The following is a 21,657-nucleotide window of genomic DNA, read 5'->3' on the forward strand; positions in this document are numbered from 1 at the left end:
AGCGCTGTGCCCGTCACGGGCAGCGTGATGCGGTTCCGTTCCTTTTGCAGAGGGTGGGGGGAGTGGAGTGCCTCGAGACTGGAACCTGGGGAATCATGGCCGCGGGCGGCGCCGCCCCAGGTAAACCGGCGGAGCGCAGGGCCCGGATCTCGGAAAACCGGCGCCAGATGAAAGGTGCGAGTCGAGAGAGGGAGAGGGCGAGGCAAAGGCGGCCGCGAGATTCGAGACGCCGAGAGCGCAGCTGCCCGGGAGGGCCTGCCGCCAGCCCGAGGGCTGTCGAGGCGCCGCCTCCGTGCGCCCCTCGTCAGACGGCGGCAGTTACTGCTTCCGAGGTCATTGGGCTGGCGCGCGCCCGCACGAGCTGCGCCCAAACTCGGGCAGATGACTTCCCTCTGCCCTCGCCCAGTGCTCGGCCACCACTTCATTCCGTCTTTGCTCCGCTCGGTGTTTAACAGCGCGCGCCGCGCACGGCCCGGGGCGGAGGCCGCGGGGCTCTCCCGGCCAGGCCCGCCCCTGGACCCCACCCCGCGGGGATCCGTGCTGCTCCCGGCGCTCCGGCTGCTCTCCAGCGGCCGCAAGCTGAGCCGAGGTGGCCGCGGCTCCAGTAATGTCGGGACCCAGGCTGGAAGCACACGCTTTCCAAGGCGGGGGGAGGCAGGGAGCCCGGCTGGCGGCCCCCGCGCCAGGCACCGAGCGGGAATCTGCTGCACCAGAGGAAGTTGTCGGGCTTCAGGCGGAGGGGCAAATGGGAGGGCGCGCGGCCTTAGCGGCGCGGGAGCCAGTCCATTCGAATTCCCTCACAGGGAAGGGGGGTGGTTTTCTATTTGGGGATGAGGGGAAGGCCACAAAAGCTGCCACTGGTTTTGGATCTAGGCACTGAGTATACAAAGTTTGAGAGGCTCCGTATTTTCCGTTCCCAAATCTGTCTTCTGAGAAAGATTTCCAGCCCCAAATTTGAGTCCTATCTCCCTTCTCAGCACTGACTGTGGGTTGGTCCGGGGGGGATAGGGGACGGGGGCGGGGCGAGGTTGGCGGGAAGTTTAGAATTCATCCGCGCGCTCGCTCGCTCTCTCTCTCTCTCGTTCCCCCTGCTCCCGCTTGTGCCCACCTTCTACGCTGCCATGCCCTGCTCTCAAGAGGCACAAGTCGTCTCCCCCAGCAAGCGGGCCCGGGCCACAGAGGCGGGAGATATGCGTCTCCGCTTTGCCCGGCTCTCAGAGCACGCCACAGCCCCCACCAAGGGGTCCGCACGCGCCGCGGGCTACGACCTGTACAGGTGAGTGGGCACCCTGTCCGCCCGCGCGCCGGAGGAAGGCCGGCCCGGGCCAGGAGGCTCGCCTTCTATCCCATGGTCCGGACTTCATGCAGAAAAGTCCCAATTTCCGAGTGATAGAGCTCTCAGGTTAGCTTACATGCCGGCTTGCTGCTGCAATTTGAAACAGTCATTGAAAAGTGCAGAAACAAACGCATTTTGCATTATATAGGGTTTTTGCCTTTTGGGGAAGTGGGGGCCCACAGCGTGGCACGTGAGATCCTGTTTCACTAGCCCGGGATGGCACCTGCACCCCCCTGCAGTGGAAGACGAGTCTTAACCACTGGACCACCACGGAAGTCCTGCTTTTTTTTAATGTTGAAAATTTTAGCTTTCCTCTTTAGCATAAATTCAGTACGGATTTGGGCAGATGTGTGGAATGGTAAATAGCAATAAACGACCGCCCAGGTGTTATTTTATTTTGCAACATTTTTTGCGTCCTTTCCAAGTGGAAGGTAGAGATGAAGAAGGCCCACTTTGGCCTTCAAGTAGTGGCCTGAGAGTGGTACTGTGGTCAGTAGAAAGAAAAGCTATGCTGGGAGCCGAGGTTCTTAGGTAATAAAATACCCGGGAAAGATGAGTAAAAGTTGCTTCTGCTTTAAGGGTTAGTAAGTTAAATTCCCCCCAAGGACTTGCCCAAAGTCTGAATATGAAAAGTAGGAATGTTAGTTAATACTACCACCTCTTTTGTACAGCATTTTTTACCTGTCCTAAAAGCTGTCCCATGTGCTATTTTATTTAATGCAGCAATCCTGAAGTAGATGAGTGTTACTCTTCACAGATGTGGGAGTTTGTGAAGAGATGAATTGATTGCCCAAGGGCTTGAACATAATAGAGTTTTTGACCCTGAATTCAGTGTTTGTTTGTTTGTATTTTAACCCCTTGAGTACTGTCCCCACTTCTTCAAACCATTAAGGTAGGTGAAAAGTGATACTGGAGGGGAGACAGTGTTTATTACATGACTAACTCCCAAGCCTAGGATTTATTTTAAAGCATCCCAGGTAATTCTAATGTGAGAACCACTGGTATAAGTTGTAAGTACAGGAAAAGAGGAGAGAGGTGTATGTGATGATAGTGGAAGAAAAGAAGGAAAAAGTGAGGTAAGACTGATGCAGCTGAATGGGATACAATTCAGTCTCTTATTTCATGAATAAAAATAGTGATGTAGATTGACTGCACCACAGCTGGGCACTGTTGTGAGTCTACGAAGAGACCTTAATTTAGGGTACTTTATAAACATCCTATTAAACATAAGACTTTGTATGTTGACGTGGACATAATTCATCTCTTCAATAAATTAGCGTTTTCACTGTTTCAAGAGAGGAAATTCCGATGAAAGAAGTAAAGACACAGCAGCATCTTACCAGTCTTACTTAAGGCCTCCAAAGTAACTTCCAGTTCTGCTTATTGTAAAATCTCTTAAATTTTTAGCAAAGAGGGCGCTACAGTGATAGCAAAGTAGCAGCGTTTGGTGGGTGGACCTTAGAGGATCAGTTCCTGGGCAGTGCCCATCTCTAGGACCTGTTCACAGTGGTCACCTCTCTGCCTCAGCCAGTGAAGTTCACAGCCACCGCTTGGTGAGCCTGGTCAACTACAAGTGCAGAACAGGTGCAGTGCAGCTGGACACACCCCTCCCCCCATTCATGCTGCTCCCCACCCCTTTTTCTCCCTTCTTCTGTACATTTTCCCTAATGCCTAGAGGATTGTTGTGAGAATAAAATGAGTTGTACAATGGACTTAGAACTGTACCTGGGACAGAGTAATGGCTTAATAAATATTAGCTATTATCTGCCTTTCTTCGTTCATCTTTTTTTGTACCATGTTAGTGAATCATATACAATCTAAAGTCTGCCTTTCAGCCCCCTCCTGCTAAAAAATTATCTCATTTTGCCAACACAATTTTGTTCAAAGGAAAATATGTTTACAGGTTGTCATCTCTTTTACCAAAGAATGCTCAGAGAATTACTATATCTAAATACCTGTTATCTTTCACTATTTTCCTAGTGCCTATGATTACACAGTACCACCGATGGAGAAAGTGCTTGTGAAAACTGACATTCAGATAGCCCTTCCTTCTGGGTGCTATGGAAGAGTGGGTAAGTGACTTGAGACACATAACCATTTGTCATGCTCTTCCTTTGTGATCGGTTCTTTCTTCTTACTTTCATTCGGGGTGTATAAATGAGGGAAGGGATATTGCTTGGCCTGTGTCCTAAAATAAAGACATGCCACCTGCGATGGCAGTTGCAGTCACTTGAAAACTTTCCTTTTTGTAGCTACATTTGCCTCTCTTTGCTTTTTTTTCTCCCCCGGATTCCTTACTTAAGGTTTTAGGACACTCACATTAGCCTAGGAGGTTGTTCTCACAACTGTTCACTGTGAGAAAAACTGAAAATATAGGTGATGTTTCCAGTCTTATCACCAATCCTCCTTTCAGGCATCAGATGGCGTATGGAGTCAGATTTCTTTGTGAAGATGTTTATTTGTTTTATAAGAATAAAGATGCAGGGTTAAGATAATGGCACATGGCATCTTATATCACTGATATAAGTAAAGTTTCTAACCCCTGAGGATATCAGGCCCGTAGCCTTTCCCCCTTGGGTTTCCTCCCATGAGGTGTGCTAGGAAAGGGATGTTCTTCAGTGCGCTACAGGACAAGGCCTCCTCGTGGGAGGAGAGAGGATAAAATGCAGGGCAAGCCAACAGGTTTGATTTTTTTCTGCAGCAAGTCAGTTGTCACTGTAGAAAGAGTTTAAAACTTCTTTTCAAGAGTTTTATTACTTGCTGACTGACTTCAGGGTAAACATAAAGGAGCAAATGGAACTGTGATCCCAGGGGGATCTTGTTAGCCGGAGTCTGAGAACTGCTGATACTTGAGCCTTTAAAAGAAAACTGAAATGAGCTCTCTCTCCATCTTTTTGGCTGCACTGACAGCATTTTTAGTGTACTAGGGGGTGGGTGGGTGGATTAGGAGATGGGGTGAAATAACAGTGAAGGCGGGAAGGGGTAGCATTTACCGACAAAGTGCCTGATTTAAGTTATTCTGGAATAAAATACTAGAAGTTAGGATAATTAATGGTAGGCCTGTTGCTCAAGTCAGCAAGAGTAAGGTATAAACTTACCTTCTTACTCTGGTTCATTTGTTTCATTCAGATGTGTCTTTCGGCATCTGAATTCTGCGTAGGAGTCCAAGTTCAAGGTTAACCTCTGCTACTCTGGTTGGGTTTATGCCCCTTCCCTTCTTATCCATACTGCAACATGCTCGGATCTCCTATCTTTTTTAAGTCCCTTCCTCTGCCCCATGTCCATGCCAGCTATCGTCCTCCCTTTGTGACCAAACGTCTGGACAGCATTGTCCACGGTTTTTGCCACTTGTTCACTTTCCATTTCTTTCCTGCAGACCACAGCTTCAGCACTTATCCTCAGTTGCCTAAAGACATACTGGAATGGTTTAAGTTGGTTTTGAATTAAACCTTGTCAACATTTTTCTAAACTTTTCTACTTTGATCATACAGTGTGATAAATACATTTTTAATTCAAAACTGTCTGCTAAGGATAAGATACAGATGTTATAGGGATGAGAGTGACATGCTTAGATTATGTCAATTTTATTCAGTATTGCCCTTCTTAAGATAGTCAATTTCTTTTCGTTTGTTTGTTTTATAGCTCCTCGTTCTGGCTTGGCAGCAAAACACTTCATAGATGTAGGAGGTAATATATTTACATTTTTATTCTGTAAATATTTGCAAGTGTTTCCTTTGTTTTTGCAGTAATCAAATGACAGATTTTATTTTTATCCTCAAGAAAAGAAAATGGTTTCTGTTGTATCTTGCCTTTTAGAAATTTCTGTCCCTAAGTAAAAGATGATTATGATACAGTTTTGAATGCTATTTGAGTATGTCTACTTTTTTAATGATCATTATGTGAAATGTTGTTATTTCACTCACAAGCTAGACACTATCTGACAGATAGGATTTTGCCTTGGTTTGGTGATAATCTGCATTTAGTCCAAAAATGACTGTTCACAGAAGGAAGTTTGTTATTACAAGGAAAGGAAATGCTTTTATATCATTATTTAAGCAATTGTAGTTAGTGCTTCTCTAACAAGGCCTCTTAGCCCTCAGATGAGTGAATATGTTAAATTCTCCACCTTCTGCCGTTTTTGTGAAGCTGCTTTTTAATAGAAAAGGAAACTGACTGAGAAATGGGCCCAAATTGCCTCTTTAGAAACTGACATCCATCCATATGATTCCAATCCCCTTGTTCTTTCCACTGCAGTTAAAAGCCGTGGATCACCCTGCCCTGTCCGTCTACCAGCCTAGCTCTGCCCTGAATTAACTTACTGTTCCTTCTTTGGCTGAGGCCTGTCCCTGGGCCATCTCCCTGTAGTGTCACTAGGTGGTGCTGCGGGGTAAACCAGGAGCCCAAAAATAGCTCTTGAGACTGAAGAGGAGCTGAATGTAACTCAACAGAGATGGACAGCCCTCCGGGGTAGAGAATTCCCTGGGCTAATTTATGCTTGACTTTCAAGAATATTTTTACAAGGTCTAGTATGGTCACTCGGAGAAGGCAGTGGCACCCTACTACAGTACTCTTGCCTGGAAAATCCCATGGATGGAGGAGCCTGGTGGGCTGCAGTCCATGGGGTCGCTAAGAGTCGGACACGACTGAGCGACTTCACTTTCATGCATTGGAGAAGGAGATGGCAACCCACTCCAGTGTTCTTGCCTGGAGAATCCCAGGGACGGGGGTGCCTGGTGGGCTACCGTCTATGGGGTCACACAGATTCGGACACGACTGAAGCAACTTAGCAGCAGCAGCAGCAGCAGCAGCAGTAGTAAGGTCACTTAAAACGATAACTTAAGGATATAAAATATGGTATTTTTAAATAAGTTTCAAAGGGTTATGAAAGGAACATGGGCTTTGGAATAACAACTGGATTTGGGGCTCTAACTTTGTCACTAACTTGCTAGTTATTGCTTAACTTTTCTGAGCCTCAGTTTCCTTATCTGTAAAATGAAAATTAGTGTGCTTGCCCTGAAAGATGGGAGGATTGAATTATAATGTATCTAAAACACTAACACTGCTTGCTACATATTTTCTGTCCTCTATGATTTTTTTTTAACATGGAAACTTTTTCTGACTTTGTTACTAACTTTTGCTCTATTTAAAACAATCCTCTGAAAAAAATTCATGTCAAAGCAATGGAAAGTTAGTTTGCCTGGTGGTTCCTGTGGTATTATGCACACAGTCACATTGTGGTGTGTTCTTGGATGCAGAGTATCTTAAAAATGTCTCCTAGGCACACATTTATCATAGTTGGCCACAGTTTTTATTTCAAAGAGGGATATTGTTAGAAATCCCAGGCTGTAAATAAGGGTCAAAGGGAAAAGTTGAGTATGCAGGATTCCGTTCACAATTCACATCTGGTAGGTGTGGATAGTTTTCAGTAAAGAAGGTTTCCAACGAATGACGTGCCAAAGTCTTGACACAGTAAAACTTTTGCCTGAAGTCAGTTAATCACTCTGCCAGTTCCAATGCATGATTTTTCCAGTGATAACTTCAGAATACTTTCTGCTTTCTCATGAAGAGAAATACCCTTGATGTTTTTGTCCCTTATGTACGAAAGGAATGTCTTGTATTTTTTTTTGATGGTCAGTTGCCTTTGATTAACAAGTAATAAATGAACTTGGAACTGTTAGATTTTTTAATACTGTTGGCATTCATGCTTTTTTAAAAAGGAGTAATTAAAGACCATTTTTTCTGTCATACATTCTAATTGACTTGAAAGGACTTAATTTCTTTCAGTCTAGGTAGATCACCTGGCTTTGAGGAATTCAAGACATCCAACCATATGTGTGATAGGACTCCTTTAGAAATGTATGGTGTTTTGGTATTGTAGAAGATACCATAAAATAAACAAATAAATACTTGCAAGTCATATGAAGAAGAGTTACATATCCAAACAGATAAGGGGGGAAAAAAACTGATTATAAAATACAGAAGAGGACATGCAAATGTGGAACAAACATATTGAGGGAAAAAGGCCAGCCTCTCACTAGTCATCAGGGAAATGTAAATAAATCCATGAAATGCCATCTTTTACTCATCATATTGGCCAGAATTAAAAAGATTGCTTCAATTTGGTATTATAAGAGAGCTTGGAAATGGGCATTCTTAAATATCATGGATAGAAATTTGAATTGCTATACCTTCTTTGCAAAGTTATCTAGCAATATCCATTAAAATTTTAAATATACACACCTTTCAGCCCAGGAAAGTGCTTTTTTTTTTTTTTGAAACTATTTGATGAGAATACAATACAGTAATACACAAGGACATATTTAAAGGACTGTTTTGATTATTATAGGAAAAATGTAAAAACGACCTGAATGTCTGATGATAGGTAAGAGAATAGTTACATAGGAATCATGGTGCTGTATTTCCATATCTTGGATCTAAAAGAATGACTAAGATTCAGATATGTTACTCTCAAAGGATAGCTGTGCTATTTTAGGTGAAAAAAAAAGTGTAAAATATGTGGCTGCCTGAGGGGGAGAGTTGGGAAGCATTATTAGCTTTTACTTTATACGTATTTGTACTGTTTGGGTACTCTAAAAATTTTCCAGTAAAGAAGTGAATTCAGAAGTCAGCACACATGGTCTTTATCTAAGGCACCCTAGGTGAATGAGTGCTAGCCTGAGCACTCCCACTTGGAGATGCCAAAGCCTCCTGTGGTCATTTGTTCCAGCATGGGAAGCGGGGAATGACCTGCTACTGAGGAGTTCCTTCCTTAACTCTGATCTGAGCCATTCCTGCAGCTGAAACTTTCTGCATCTAGATAATATAGAAAACAGCTGGTCCTATCTTTATATCCATTCTTTCAGTAAATATCAAGGACTAAGTTAATGATCAACTGTCAGTGGGGGAAAGAGGCCAGGCTTCAGTATTCTTTGAGTTGGTCAAAGTTTTATTGATGTAGAACCAGAAAAGAATAGACTGTTTCCTTCAGTCTAGACATGATATGAACCACTTTCAGCCACTTTTGTTTTATCTTTAATTCAGACTCTTAAGTCTTATGTCAGGAACCTTGTAAGAAGTATTTTAAGTTCAGTTTCACTTAGCCCTACTAATTCATTCATAAAGCACAGGGGTTCATCTAAACTTCTACAGTAATCCACTGGAAAAATCTAAAATGTTAGTTTTTCTGAGTATATTTCCCTGTGATGGAACTTTTTTTTTTAAATTTTGCCCTTTTTTCCCCTATATGAGAAAATTGAAAGTGAATGCTTACTCTTGTTCTAAAAAAGAAAAAAATAAAATCAACTTTTTTTTCAATTGACCTTCAAATAACTATGAGTCTAGCCAACCAGCATTAGTACCCATTGAACTAAATTCCTGATTCTTTTTTTTTCTTCTTTGATAAGAGTTTTTTGTTGCCCCAGAGAAGGGGGGTATTAAGAAGATGTAAGATATGACATGGAGCTGCATTTAATTAGATTCACATGAATCCTGTCTAGCATTTTACAAACTGAAGGGGAAGAATTAACATGTATAAAAGGAAATAGGCATTGAGGGGAAAGATAGGGATAGGAAAGTGACTGCTAATAGCTAGGGGGTTTCTTTTTGGGGTAATGAAAATGTTCAAAAATTGATTGTGGTCATGTTTTCACAGTGCTGAATACACTAAAAAAATGTTGACTTGTGAATTATGTCTTAATTTTTAAAAAGGAAATGAGAAGACTTGGTGCACCTACATTATCTTGTGCTTGTGTTTGTGGGACGGTTTTGGATTCTTGGCCCAAAGATAAATGCTAGCAAGTTGGGTAGATGTACTTCTCTGGGCTGTGGCAGGGCCCTGGCTCAAGATCCTCTCCTGCAAAAATTTGCTGCCTTTGTGTTTATAATCTCAAACAGGTTCTAATTATACCCAGTTGTGTATAAAATTATACTCATTATTAAGCTTATGTGCTAATGTCTTCTGAGAGATCATGCTCTTAACAAAGGATGGTAGCTCAAATGGAAAGGAGAAGAAGAATGTGAAATCAACAGTTCAGCTCCATTTTCATTATAAAAATGGAATGTTCTGATATTTGCTAGACTGTTGCTTAACAGTGTCAGCATCGACTTATTCCACCACAGATTTTCTGGCTTTTTGACATTTTTATTTATGACTCAATCATATTTCAGTCTGGGTATTAGTGGGAAGCTTCTACCAGGAAAAGCCTTTAAAACCCAAATCGTAATTTTCTCCTAGTCCTTTTGGCAGGTATGCAGCAGATAGACAGTAGGATTGGAAGAGAGCAATTAAGGATGTCTTGGCTGAGACACTAAGCACCTACTCCCAATTTAGAGTAGGTTAATGGTCACCATTTGTAAGGATGACAGGTTGTAAAATTAGGACCCCTTTCAAAATTCTTATTTGAATTTTGGGCTTCCCTGGTGGCTCAGATGGTAAGGAATCTACCTGCAATGCAGGAGACCTGGGTTCAGTCTCTGGGTTGGGAAGATCCCCTGGAGGAGGACATGTCAACCCACTATAGTAGTCTTGCCTGGAGAATCCCCACAGACAGAGGAGCTTGGCAGGCTATAGTCCATGGGGTCGCAGAGTAAGACACGACTGAGCGACTAAGTATATTTGCATTTTAGTAATATTTCTTAGCTTTGAGGCTTTACATAGTAGCAGAGCAAGATTCACATATTCATTGCAAGGATAAAACTTTCAGAGCTACATAGGAATGATTTCGAGGTAATTATATACCCTTAGTCCTCGGAGAAGGCAATGGCACCCCACTCCAGGACTCTTGCCTGGAAAATCCCATGGACGGAGGAGTCGAAGGCTGCATTCCGTGGGGTCGCTAAGAGTCAGACACGACTGAGCGACTTCAGTTTCACTTTTCACTTTCATGCATTGGAAAAGGAAATGGCAACCCACTCCAGTGTTCTTGCCTGGAGAACTCCCAGGGACGGGGGAGCCTGGTGGGCTTCCGTCTATGGGGTCGCAGAGTCGGACACTACTGAAGCGACTTAGCAGCAGTCCTCGGTACCACACACTAAGCTAAGATCATGTTTCTTTTCTCCAGCTGGTGTCATAGATGAAGATTATAGAGGGAATGTTGGTGTTGTCCTGTTTAATTTTGGCAAAGAGAAGTTTGAAGGTATGTTAAATATATCTAATCACATCAATGTAATGAGTTTTCCGAATTATGTATTAAATATGTCTAAATAGCACATATTAACTCCTCTGATTCTCATTGTATTGTATAAGGCAGGATACAGAGAATGCATCAATAAAGTATCAGTAATAAATTTTTTTTTTTTCCTTTGAAGTCAAAAAGGGTGATCGAATTGCACAGCTCATTTGTGAACGGATATTTTACCCAGAAATAGAGGAAGTTCAAGTAAGTATTATAAAAGCTGAGTAGGGAATACACGATAACATCTTCAGTGAAGGAAAAATAAAAATTTGAGGATCTAATATGCTATTGGTAACTAAATACAGATCTTTCTCAATTTAACAATGGGATTACATCCTGATATAGCCATTGTAAATTGAAAATACCTTAAGTTGAAAATACACTTCACGCACCTAACCTACTGAACATCATAGCTTAGTCTAGCCTGCCTTAAACATGCTCAGAGCACTTATTAACCTAGTTGGACAGAGTCGTCTAATGCAAAGCCTGTTTTATAATGAAGTGTTGAATATCTCATGTAATTTATTGACTACTGTCCTGAAAGTGAAAAATAGAATGGTTGTATGAGCACAGAAACTGTATCAGCATTTCACCCGTGATGGCATGGCTGACCGGCGGCTGCAGTCACTGCCATCGCCCAGCATCACGAGAGGATCACATCGCATATCACTAGCCCAGGGAAGGGTCAAAATTCATTATTTGAAGCACAGTTTTTACCAGATGCATATCACTTTCACACCATCAAGTTGAAAAATCGTTGGTCAAACCATTCTAAGTTGGAGACCACCTGTAGTAGAATATTTGACTAGTCCTATTTTAAGCAAAATTAAAATCCTAGTTGTAGAACTTCTTAAAATGTTTGCCATGGCTATTATATCGCATTACTTTGAATAGTAAACCATTTAAATAGACTGAAATGTACTATTCCCTTAGCTTTTTTGGTATTATTCAGTATTTTATGGAACATTTAAAAAAATTTTAATTTTCTGTAATCTCCTTTTTGAAGGAATGATATAGCAAGAATACAACTTTTACAGATTGAGAGCTGCAGAGACTTGAAAGAGGAAAAAATTAACTATACGGCTCACTATCTTTATGTCTTTTCAGATTTTAGATGACACTGAAAGGGGTTCAGGAGGCTTTGGTTCCACTGGAAATAATTAAAACTTATGCCAAGAACAGGAAATGAGAATGTACTTTTTTCTTGAAAATAAAGACTTTGCTTCAAAGTGTTTTGGTGTTTTGCATTTCTGTAAACTTAACACTTCAGCTTCTAAAAGTATTTGGTTTTCTTATGCTTAAGGAAAGGGTACCTCTGTTGGGATCCTATAGAAACCTACTTCCTTGTGTTTTTCTGCGTTTAGTGAACTGTTTGTGAACTCATGCAGTTTCTTTTTTAAATTAAATGCACATCAATTATCCCCAAATCTGTATTATTTAATTCATTATATACTACCCCTTCAGTAACTTATTTTTAAAATGCTTTGAATATCATAAGCAATGTATTTCATTCAATAAATTTGAATTCCCACAGATAGAAATTATTGCATAAACTGAATTAAACGGCAATAAAAAGAAGTTATTGCTAATTCTTCTCTTCAGTGATGTAAAAAATGTTTTTCTAAACTTAAGATTCTTTGTGAGGTCGGGAAGAAGAGAATCCTTGTTTGTTTGTTTGTTTTTTTAAGTTTTCCCTGTTTTTTGTTTGTTTTTTTTTCATCTTCCTTTTTGGTAGACCCCAGGTTAACTGGGTACAGGTTATTTGTGAAAGAAAATGTGAGTTGGGAATCTCCATTTGGTTTATTGCTCTGAATTTCATTCTGTTGGGGTTTCCCTGGTGGCCCAGATGGTAAAGAATCTGCCTGCAATGCCGGAGACCTGGTTTTGATCCCTGTGTTGGGAAGATCCCCTGGAGTAGGGCATGGCAAGCCCCTCCAGGATTCTTGCCTGGAGAATTCCATGGACAGGCTACAGTCCATGGGGTCACAGGGTCGGACGCGACTAAGCACACAAGTAAATTTTAGTAATGTGAATTTGCCTCACTGAAGTAGCAGTAATAGGCTGTCCAAGAAAATACACAGATAAATAGACGTAAGGAGGTATGCCTAGACCACTGGGTTTATCCAAACCAAGTATCTGAGTAAGTATGTCTCAGCCATATGAGCTGGTTTAACATCATCTATTGCAGTTTCTGGTGTGCTTTCCGTTACTGCATTTCCCAAACCGCTCTGCACCAGGACTTTGGGTGTCAGCTAGGCTTTGTCAATCAGATGCCCTAGCGCGAGGCTCAGGAGGCGCCATTTTTTAGGGGGGGATGTCACAGACGGAATGTCTGGAGCTGACAGCTCTTTGCTGCCCAGTTTTGGAAGCATGGATTAGAGTTTGTTTCTTCTGTTCCAGTGGTTCCCTAGGCCATGTTATACCTGCAGTGTATCAATAATATTTTCTATTACTTTGGAAATATAACTGGGTTATCGTTCATCAGTGAGTCATGAAATTAACTCAGTGGGTCATAACGTGTTAAAAAATACTGAACAGAAATACAGCAGAGGACAACACGTCAGATGGGTAAATTCTGTGAAGATTATTTGAATTACATACTTATGTGTGCACGTGTTTACTGGGTCATGGTATAAATTATTTCTGAAGTCAGTAAAGTTTAAATAAATTCTGCTAAACTAGCTAGAGTCTGGTTCTCTGAACTCTGACCAATACGTAGTAACAGTTGAAGACTATGATGTGACTGCTAAGAGATTCCGTCTTAGCTTAACGTTAAGTCCACGGTTAAGCACTTACAAACTGCTCTTTTCTTTCTCATAACGTGCTTGTGGAGAACAGAAAAACACTTTTTTATAGGTGACACAAACAGGCTCAGAGACATTTCAGCTAACAATGACTACTATTAAAACAGGTCCTATGGCTTCAAAGCCCATGTTCTCTGCAGTATCTTCAGTCTTACAAGTGGGAGAGAGGATACACAACGGAAGACATGGTTAATGAAGAGCTTCCTCTAGGTTTTTTGTACTTGGAATATGTTTCCATCTGGGTACCATACTTAAAGGAAGATGCTCACATTTGAAGCTACTCTAGAGACCTGGAATGATATCCATGGGTGCTATGTTTTCACCTGGGAAAGTATATTTGTTGGGATGGGAGGAATGAGGGGCAGTTGCCTAGAGAAAGTCCCTGGAATATAATAGGTGTTTTTAGAATCCAAAGACTCAGATTAGGCTTGTCATATGTGACCTGAGGGACTGAAGTTAGTATCAGTGGGTTTCACCTATAGAAGATGGTGGCTGTGAGATAATAGAATATATATATTAGCCTCTGTCACCCTGGTGGTAAGAACATCTTTTGTTCTGTTACTGGTCTTTGACCTCTGTTCTTGACACACAGCTCCTGAAACCCTTCCTTGTAGTTTTGTGGATAACAGAAGTGTCTTGTTCTAATAGGGTGACTCAGACCCTATGTGGCTCCTGAATGAGGTCTGGTCACCAGAAAGGCCAGGCCTTTATTAGAGGTTTAGACCTCTCAATTCCTCCCATTCTCTTGTGAAGGGAGAAGGGCAAAATTGGAATTAATGATGGATCATTCCCATGTGATGAAGCCTTCATAAAATCCCCTAAAGAACAGCCCAGAGAGCTCACAGGTAGTGCTAGGATAATATCTGAGCCTATCTCCAAGTACACAGTGTCAGAATTGAGAAATTGTAGGACACCCCAGCTGGTGTCACACAGAATTGCCTGGTGTAGGGAAAAGCCTGCACACATTGGGTGCCCAGAAGTGAAGTGTTTTCTGTGAGTAGTAGAGGAGACTCACAGGGAAGAAAGACATAGTAGGAGAGAACTAGGCTTTTGTCTACACAGGAAGGGAAAAGTCTGTTTCTCCTTTACAATGGCATAGAGCAGACTTGTGGAACTTCCCCAAAAAAGTGAAAAAAAAGCAAATACTGCATGGGAAAAGCAAAAGCCATATGGGAAAGTACAATACAGTCTGTTCGGTTGAGATTTTTGGAGACATTTTCTATGTAATATATGTAAAGTTCAAATATTTTAGGATAATTTTACTTTGTTTTATTATGAAATACAATGTTTAGGCAAGTGTATGAAACAAATGTGGATGGTATAGTGAGTAACTACAGTATGAAGTGAAGTTAAGTTGCTCAGTCGTGTCCGACTCTTTGCAACCCCATGGACTGTAGCCCACCAGGCTCCTCCGTCCATGGGATTCTCCAGGCAAGAATCCTAGAGTGGGTTGCCATTTCCTTCTCCAGGGGATCTTCCTGACCCAGGGATTGAACCCAAGTCTCCTGCATTAGAGGCAGACGCTTTAACCTCTGAGCCACCAGGGAAGCACCTAAATAGTGGTCTCGACTGGTTTGCTAGAAGTGAGAGCCTATGTTAACAAGGCTTGGTTCCTGAGCTCATTTGAGCTTTGCCTTCTTTCAGTATGCTAGATTCAGTTGGTGAAAGTGAAAGATGCTTAGTCGTGTCCAACTCTTTGCGACCCCATGGACAGTTCTCCAGGCCAAAATCCTAGGGTGGGTAGCTGTTTTCTTCTCCAGGGGATCTTCCCAACCCAGGGATCGAACCCAGGTTTCCTGCATTGCAGCAAGTTCTTTACCAGCTGAGCCACAGGGAAGCAGATTCAGTTGGTAGCAAAGGAAAACCAGGGTATGTCATTTTATTTGGGAAAGTCTTCCTTTCCACTAGAAACGGCACCAGTTTTTTACTGATGGCCAAAGAGAAGCATCATTTTCAGAGGCAGGGCTGCACTTTGCTTATCAACTGTAAACTGAATAGCAGTCACCGTTCTATCGATTTTTTTCCAGGCAGAAACCAGGCAGTTTTCCTCTCTCTTGACAGTTCTGCCTCACTCACTAATGATGTCCACTCTCCACTCCTGTCCTTGGTGCTGTATATGTCAGGAGAGAAATAGTCAGGGAGACTCCTACAAACTAATCTGATGCTCCATCAGTTAACTTCCTTGATGGCTATCCGTAGAAGTCATTTAAACAGCTGGCCTAGGTGGATGGTGAATAGAGGTGGGGGAAGACCCAAGATTTGGATCTCAGAGCACCTTCTCCACACAGTATTTCTTGCCACATGACCATCTCCATCCCACCTGGCTAGAAATATGTAGGTACCTGGAGTTTTCTGTTTGGGGTTAATGGATCTTGGACATATTGACATGATTACATGAGTGCTGAGTCCAAGTTGTCACATAAAGTGTTCTCAGCAGAGTTTCTACCTACCCCAATCCCCTGGCTTTGACCACCCCCAAATCACACTTAATCCTATTTTTCATTTGCTCCTTTCCCCACTGCATCTTCAACTCCAGCATTGGTCCCTGTGAGAAGAGTACCAAACCCGCCACCCAACTTCATTTTCTTACTGCTAGCCTCTACTACATACTCTTAAGGTAATGGGGATAGAGTACCAGTCACAAGAATGCCAATTACAGAGGACAGAAATCATCCAGGCAAAAATTCAATGATAGTTTTAGTAGTGATATTTATAGATTTCAGAGAGCACCCCTGGATACAGAGAAAGCTGTACGTGCAAAATCCACTCTAAGAGGCATGTAATCACTCAAGATAATAGTGTGACCCATATGTAATTAGGCATTTGAAGCCATTTTATTTTCTGCTCCATAGTGTAAAATATACCATTTTATGTAACTGACCTGATAGTTTTAGCTGAGAAATACTCTTTAGTGATATATCATCATCCTAAGAAGAGGTGAGTAGGGAGGAACAACTTAAAAGTGAAAATAAAATGTCTTTTACTGATAAGACACATCGCCACTGGAGATGGACTACGTGCACAGTGTTTTGACATTGCTCTTTTTCTTACTGAAAAGAGAATGAGAAAGGGAAAAATACAAGCAAAACTTTTCATGAAGGGAATCTTCTCCAGAAATACATGAAGGAAAAAAGGATATTGAAAATTGTCTCCCTTTATTTAGCAACTAATCTCGGTTAAGTTGAGAGACTTTTTAAAGGTCTGTGAAGTTTCCTAAAGAAAATGTCTAATAACTATTTACAAAAGTAAGATTACAGGGATAATTTTAGGTTAACAAATTACTAAATTATGTCTTGGTTTGATCCTAATTTTTTTTTTTTTTTTTTTTTTTAGTTTTAAAGTCTTTATTGAATTTGTTACAATTTGGTTTTGGTTTTCTGGTGGCCAGGCATGTGGGATCTTAGCTTCCCAACCAGGGATCTAACCTGGACCCCCTGCATTGGAAGGCGAAGTCTTAACCACTGGACTGCTAAGGAAGTCCCCTGATCCTAATTTTTAAAAATGGGTTTTGTTTTTGTCGTTCAGTTGTGTCTGACTCTGCGACCCCATGGACTGCAGCATACCATGCTTCCCTGTCCTTCACTGTCTTCTGGAATTTGCTCAAACTCATGTTTTACAGATCAGTAAAGCAATGTCTGGGAGAACATATTCCAAAATAATGATTATCTCTGGCTGTTGGAATTGCTGGTATTTCCCCTCTTTGCATTATCTATATTTTAATATTTTTAACATGAAAACTATATTATTTGATACTTGGTTAAGAAAAACACTTAAAACTTTATAATAAAATAGCTTTGTTTAATTTTTATTACTTTCAATACTTTACTGAATATTTTAATATTCAGTGGGAAATTTATGACTAAATTGTAAGCTTTGAATAAAAAACATACAAGTTGGTGTAATGGTAAAACACTGGCTTTGGGAATTTTAGACCTAAGTTTAAGTTCCACTCTTTTACTAACTAAAAGATCTTGGGTAACTCTTTTACTAACTAAAAGATCTTGGGTAAGTAAAATAACTTTATGGATTCTTAATTTTCTTAGCATAAAATAGGAAAGAGTGCTTGATCATTTCCAGGGTCCCTTTCTTGCTTTGCGATTCCATGTAGTGAATCTTGAGCCCGCACTGTATGGCTGTGGGTAACTACTGCCACCTGGTGGCAATTATCTAAAGTTAGGCTATGTTTAAGGTATAAAATCACCACTTATTCACATAACTGCCTCGCATTTATGTGCTGGACAAGTGCTAGCATCATCATTCCTTCAATTTAGTGTTTTTCTAGATGATATAGGTGAAACAACTAGACATAAGCTGTCACAGACTAGCAACATGACTTTGAGGATATCATTTAACCACTCGAGTCTCTATCATCCTATCTGAAAAATACAGTAATATCTGCCTTACAGTATAAGAAATCTAGAGTTGATGATGTGAAGTATCTCACACAGTCCATAGCAAAGAATATTTTGTCAATAAATGATCACAATTATCTTCAGGAAGGTTACTGTCTAGCAGGGGAAGTAAGATAAACACAGAAATCTCCACAACAGGCGATATGCCTTGAAAATACAAAGGAGACCCAAGGCATGCTTATAAAATGCCAAAACTGAAATTAAAATAGACTGGAGTGTAAGGGACATGTAGAAAATCGTTGGTAAGTATTCTGGAGTTGTAGGTTGCACATTCACTCTGGAGGGTTCTAAACACCAGGGAAGCAATAGCCAACCATGGAAATATTTGGGGCAAAGAGTAACATCACCAGAGCTGAGCTTCAAGAGATGATGTTAATCTAATATCTGTGACACTGAGGTTAAGAAGCCATTGCTGAAATAGCCAGCTAATAAACACAGAAGTTGGCGAAGGAAAAATGGACGGAAATGACACTGAGAAACCACAAAAACAAAATTGAGGCTGAATCTTTAAAGCTGACCTAAGACATGGTTAGATAACAAATGAACTGCCTGAGCCTAAAGGAGGCTGAAATGTGTTGGGGTTATGAAACCAACCATCCACAGTAGTTACAGGGCTAAGCGCCAGCTTCCTGATTAAAGGTCTCACACCGCTTCTCCGGGACTTCCCTTGTGGCTCAGCTAGTAAAGAATCCTCCTGCAATGCGGGAGACCTGGGTTCCATCCCTTGGTTGGGAAAATCCCCTGGAGATGGGAAAGGCTACCCACTCCAGTATTCTGGCCAGGAGAATTCCATGGACTGTATAGTCCATGGGATTGCAGAGAATCGGACATGACTAAGGTGACTTTCACTCACCCACTCACCCCTTCTCCACTCAGGAATGATGTTAACTTTCTACTCAGGTATAAATACTGAACCAAATACAAGCTTAGCTTTCTCACCACACATTGTACCAGTAGATAAGAAAGAAACACTTTGTGACTATTTTCTAGTTTGCAAAGGCCTACAGGGGAAATGTTTTGACAAAATACTCTTCGTCAAGTCCAGTCTACTCTTATTAGAAAGGGCATTATACTTGCGGGAAAAAAATCCTAAGTGTATCCCCATTTAAAAACCTCTGTGGGATTTATAATGACCTTAATTTTAGTGAACATGAGATATTTTTTTCCTGACATCTTAGAGAAGCCGGCAATTTCAGAGATGATATTTTGACAAATAGTAGCATAGATCAGGACAAATAACAGGAAGCTCTCATAAAAGAGACTTGACTAGAGCAAAGGCAAATAATGATATAATCCCCTGTAGATATATGTTTGGAATATAAGCATTATATTGTTGAGCATGATAGGGAAAATAATATTAGAAAGAGGCTAATGCTGTGTGGGAGTCCTGTCAGGTGGGGATTGTAGGGTGATTCCGTATTTTGTGCAATAATACTGTTCAGGAAAAAGAAGGGTGCCCATTGACTGAGACTGTGTTTGATTATCATAGAAGAAATGAAACAGGTTTTCATAGTCAGAAAAATCAATGTACCGCCAAAGAGAGGCTGTTTGATGATAAGGCAATACAAAACTTAAAGGGTAACTTACAAATGTTCCCTAATTCATTTCAGCCTAAACTTATCCCCGTGCTGTCTCACGCTGTCTGCCAGCTCTTTCACTGGAATATGTTACCCAGTTGCCTTGGAATCATTACTGGGTCTCCTTGGAATGGAAACTGTGTCAGACTGCAGGGGTGAGTAGGAGGGAAAATGGTGCTGGCAGAAGCAGAGGAAGTGTTTTTTCAATTTAGAGCCAGAAGTGAGTGCTGACATTGTCTCGCATGTGTTTGGGGACAATGGCACATGCCAACGGTAACACGTCCCCTTTTCCATGTCCCTTGCTCAGGGGCCTTGTGGCTCAGAAGCCACAGCTACTTTCCCCCCCTCCATCTGCCAAATCTCTGGCTCCTCTTCTCCCTTTGGGGATGTTAAAAGAGGACAAAAGGCACAGTTTCCACCTTTGTATTATTAGCATAATCATCCAGAGTGAATTCTCTCATTCTTCCTGCACATGTATTTTGATGTGAATAGTCTTTTTTTCTTACATGACTTCACTTCCTCTCTTTGCAAGCGCACCTTTTAGGGAATTTGAACATTAATTGCAGCTGACTTCAGAGCTGCACTAAGCAAAGCTTTCATTTTCTAGGCCAAAGTAGGCACAGTGAAAGGAGCCATTGCGGCTGATGCTAAGATAAGAGAGAGATAAGATAACCACCATCAGGAGCTGGGGGTGCCCCTCTTGCTCCCCCTCACCAAGTTCATAATGGGGAGGAGGGTTCAGACTCTGGGTCTCACATGCCCCTCCAATAGGTCTAGCATGATGGTTGTCTAGCTCTTGGATATTGCAATATAGTTGAGTAGCAATCAAAAAATTGTTTTTAAGGATAGTTTTATTTACGTATGACACAATGCCTACATTGAACATCTTTTGTCAAAAAGCAAGAATAATTACTCTTTTGCCATTTTTACCTATTATTTCTCCCCAAGAGTTCTTTGTAAGTATAGAAACTGCTTTGTCCTGATGTACTTATCTGTAATTTTTTTTAATGTCAACGACTTCCCTGGTGGCTCAGACGGTAAAGCATCTGCCTGCAATGTGGGAGACTCGGGTTTGATCCCTGGGTCAGGAAGATCCCCTGGAGAAGGAAATGGCAACCCACTCCAGTATTCTTGCCTGGAAAATTCCATAGACTGAGGAGACTGGTAGGCTACAGTCCATGAGGTCGCGAAGAGTTGGACACAACTGAGCGATTTCACTTTCACTTTTGTTTACTTTAAAAAAATACAGATAAGTTTCAGCTCACCCCACAGCCTGTGAGATCTTAGTCTTCTGACCAGGGATCAAACCCGTGCTCTCAGCATTGAAAGCTCGGAGTCCTAACCACTGGACCACCAGGGAATTCCCTGTACTAACTTTCATTAGAATCTATTGTCAGGACTTCAATTAGAATACAAATTGTAAGTGGAGGAGAATTAACTTTTATTAAAATATTGGAGAAGGAAGTGGCAACCCACTCCAGTATTCTTGCCTAGAGAATCCCAGGGATGGGGGAGCCCAGTAGGCTGCCGTCTATGGGGTTGAACCCGACTGAAGTGACTTAGCAGCAGCAGCAGCAGCAGCAGCAGCAGGAAATCTTTCGGAGAAGGCAATGGCACCCCACTCCAGTACTCTTGCCTGGAGAATCCCGTGGACGGAGGAGCCTGGTAGGCTGTGGTCCATGGGGTCGCTAAAAGTCGGACACTGAGCAACTTCACTTTCACTTTTCACTTTCATGCATTGGAGAAGGAAATGGCAACCTGCTCCACTATTCTTGCCTGGAGAATCCCACGGACAGAGGAGCCTGGTGGGCTGCCGTCTGTGGGGTCGCACAGAGTCGGACACGACTGATGCGACTTAGCAGCAGCAGCAAAATGCTATATACTCCAGGTGTTAGGCTAGTTTTATGTGATGATATTTCGTAAACCTGGAGCAGAATTCCTTTTAGGAATTTCTTGAATTTTTAGGGAAGCTACACACCATTCTGCTGGGCTCCCCCCAGTATTAGTGTGGGGTCCCAGAGCTCAAGGCTTGCTTGGGCAACCTGAGAAGGAGGAAGAGGCGATGAGATTCAGAAGTTGTGGGAAGGGATCCCAAAAGGTGATAGGAGGTTAATTGGAGAAGGAAGTGGAAGCCAGAGAAATTTCCTGCATCAGAGATGACAAAGGAGCTTGTTCTTTCAAATATTTTTATGCAAATTTCAATCATGAACAAAAGTAGAACATAGAGTATGATGAACCCCACGTATTCATCACTCAACTTCAACAATTATCAGCTCTAAGCTGATTTTGTTTCTTCTAGATTCCCACCTATTCCCTCATCCCCAACCCCAATGAATTATTTTGAAACAAAGTCCA

At 41.8% G+C, this 21,657-nt stretch overlaps 1 protein-coding gene across 4 annotated transcripts; it reads left to right on the forward strand.

Annotated features, from left to right (window-relative positions):
• DUT (deoxyuridine triphosphatase) lies at positions 26-11,743 on the forward strand. 4 transcript variants are annotated; one of them, XM_005685805.3, is made up of 7 exons: positions 26-120; positions 1,138-1,276; positions 3,317-3,408; positions 4,979-5,023; positions 10,396-10,470; positions 10,643-10,713; positions 11,617-11,738. In XM_005685805.3, exons 1-7 carry the CDS (start codon positions 96-98, stop codon positions 11,671-11,673), a joined length of 504 nt encoding a protein of 167 aa, XP_005685862.1. In that variant the 5' UTR covers positions 26-95; the 3' UTR covers positions 11,674-11,738. The 4 variants fall into 4 exon arrangements, with proteins under 4 accessions (XP_005685862.1, XP_005685861.1, XP_017909660.1 ...); XM_005685804.3 differs by having other exon boundaries at positions 40-174; positions 11,617-11,743; XM_018054171.1 differs by lacking the exon at positions 26-120 and adding an exon at positions 330-589.

The sequence above is a fragment of the Capra hircus genome, chromosome 10, assembly GCF_001704415.2.
Source record: "Capra hircus breed San Clemente chromosome 10, ASM170441v1, whole genome shotgun sequence".
Classification (NCBI taxonomy): domain Eukaryota; kingdom Metazoa; phylum Chordata; class Mammalia; order Artiodactyla; family Bovidae; genus Capra; species Capra hircus.

Excerpts from the sequence above, each read along its gene's own strand:
- DUT (XM_018054170.1), top strand. The coding sequence starts at position 382 with ATGACTTCCCTCTGCCCTCGCCCAGTGCTCGGCCACCACTTCATTCCG. Across the intron at positions 1,277-3,316 it reads GCGGGCTACGACCTGTACAG|TGCCTATGATTACACAGTAC; the intron begins GTGAGTGGGCAC and ends CTATTTTCCTAG. Across the intron at positions 3,409-4,978 it reads TGGGTGCTATGGAAGAGTGG|CTCCTCGTTCTGGCTTGGCA; the intron begins GTAAGTGACTTG and ends TTTGTTTTATAG.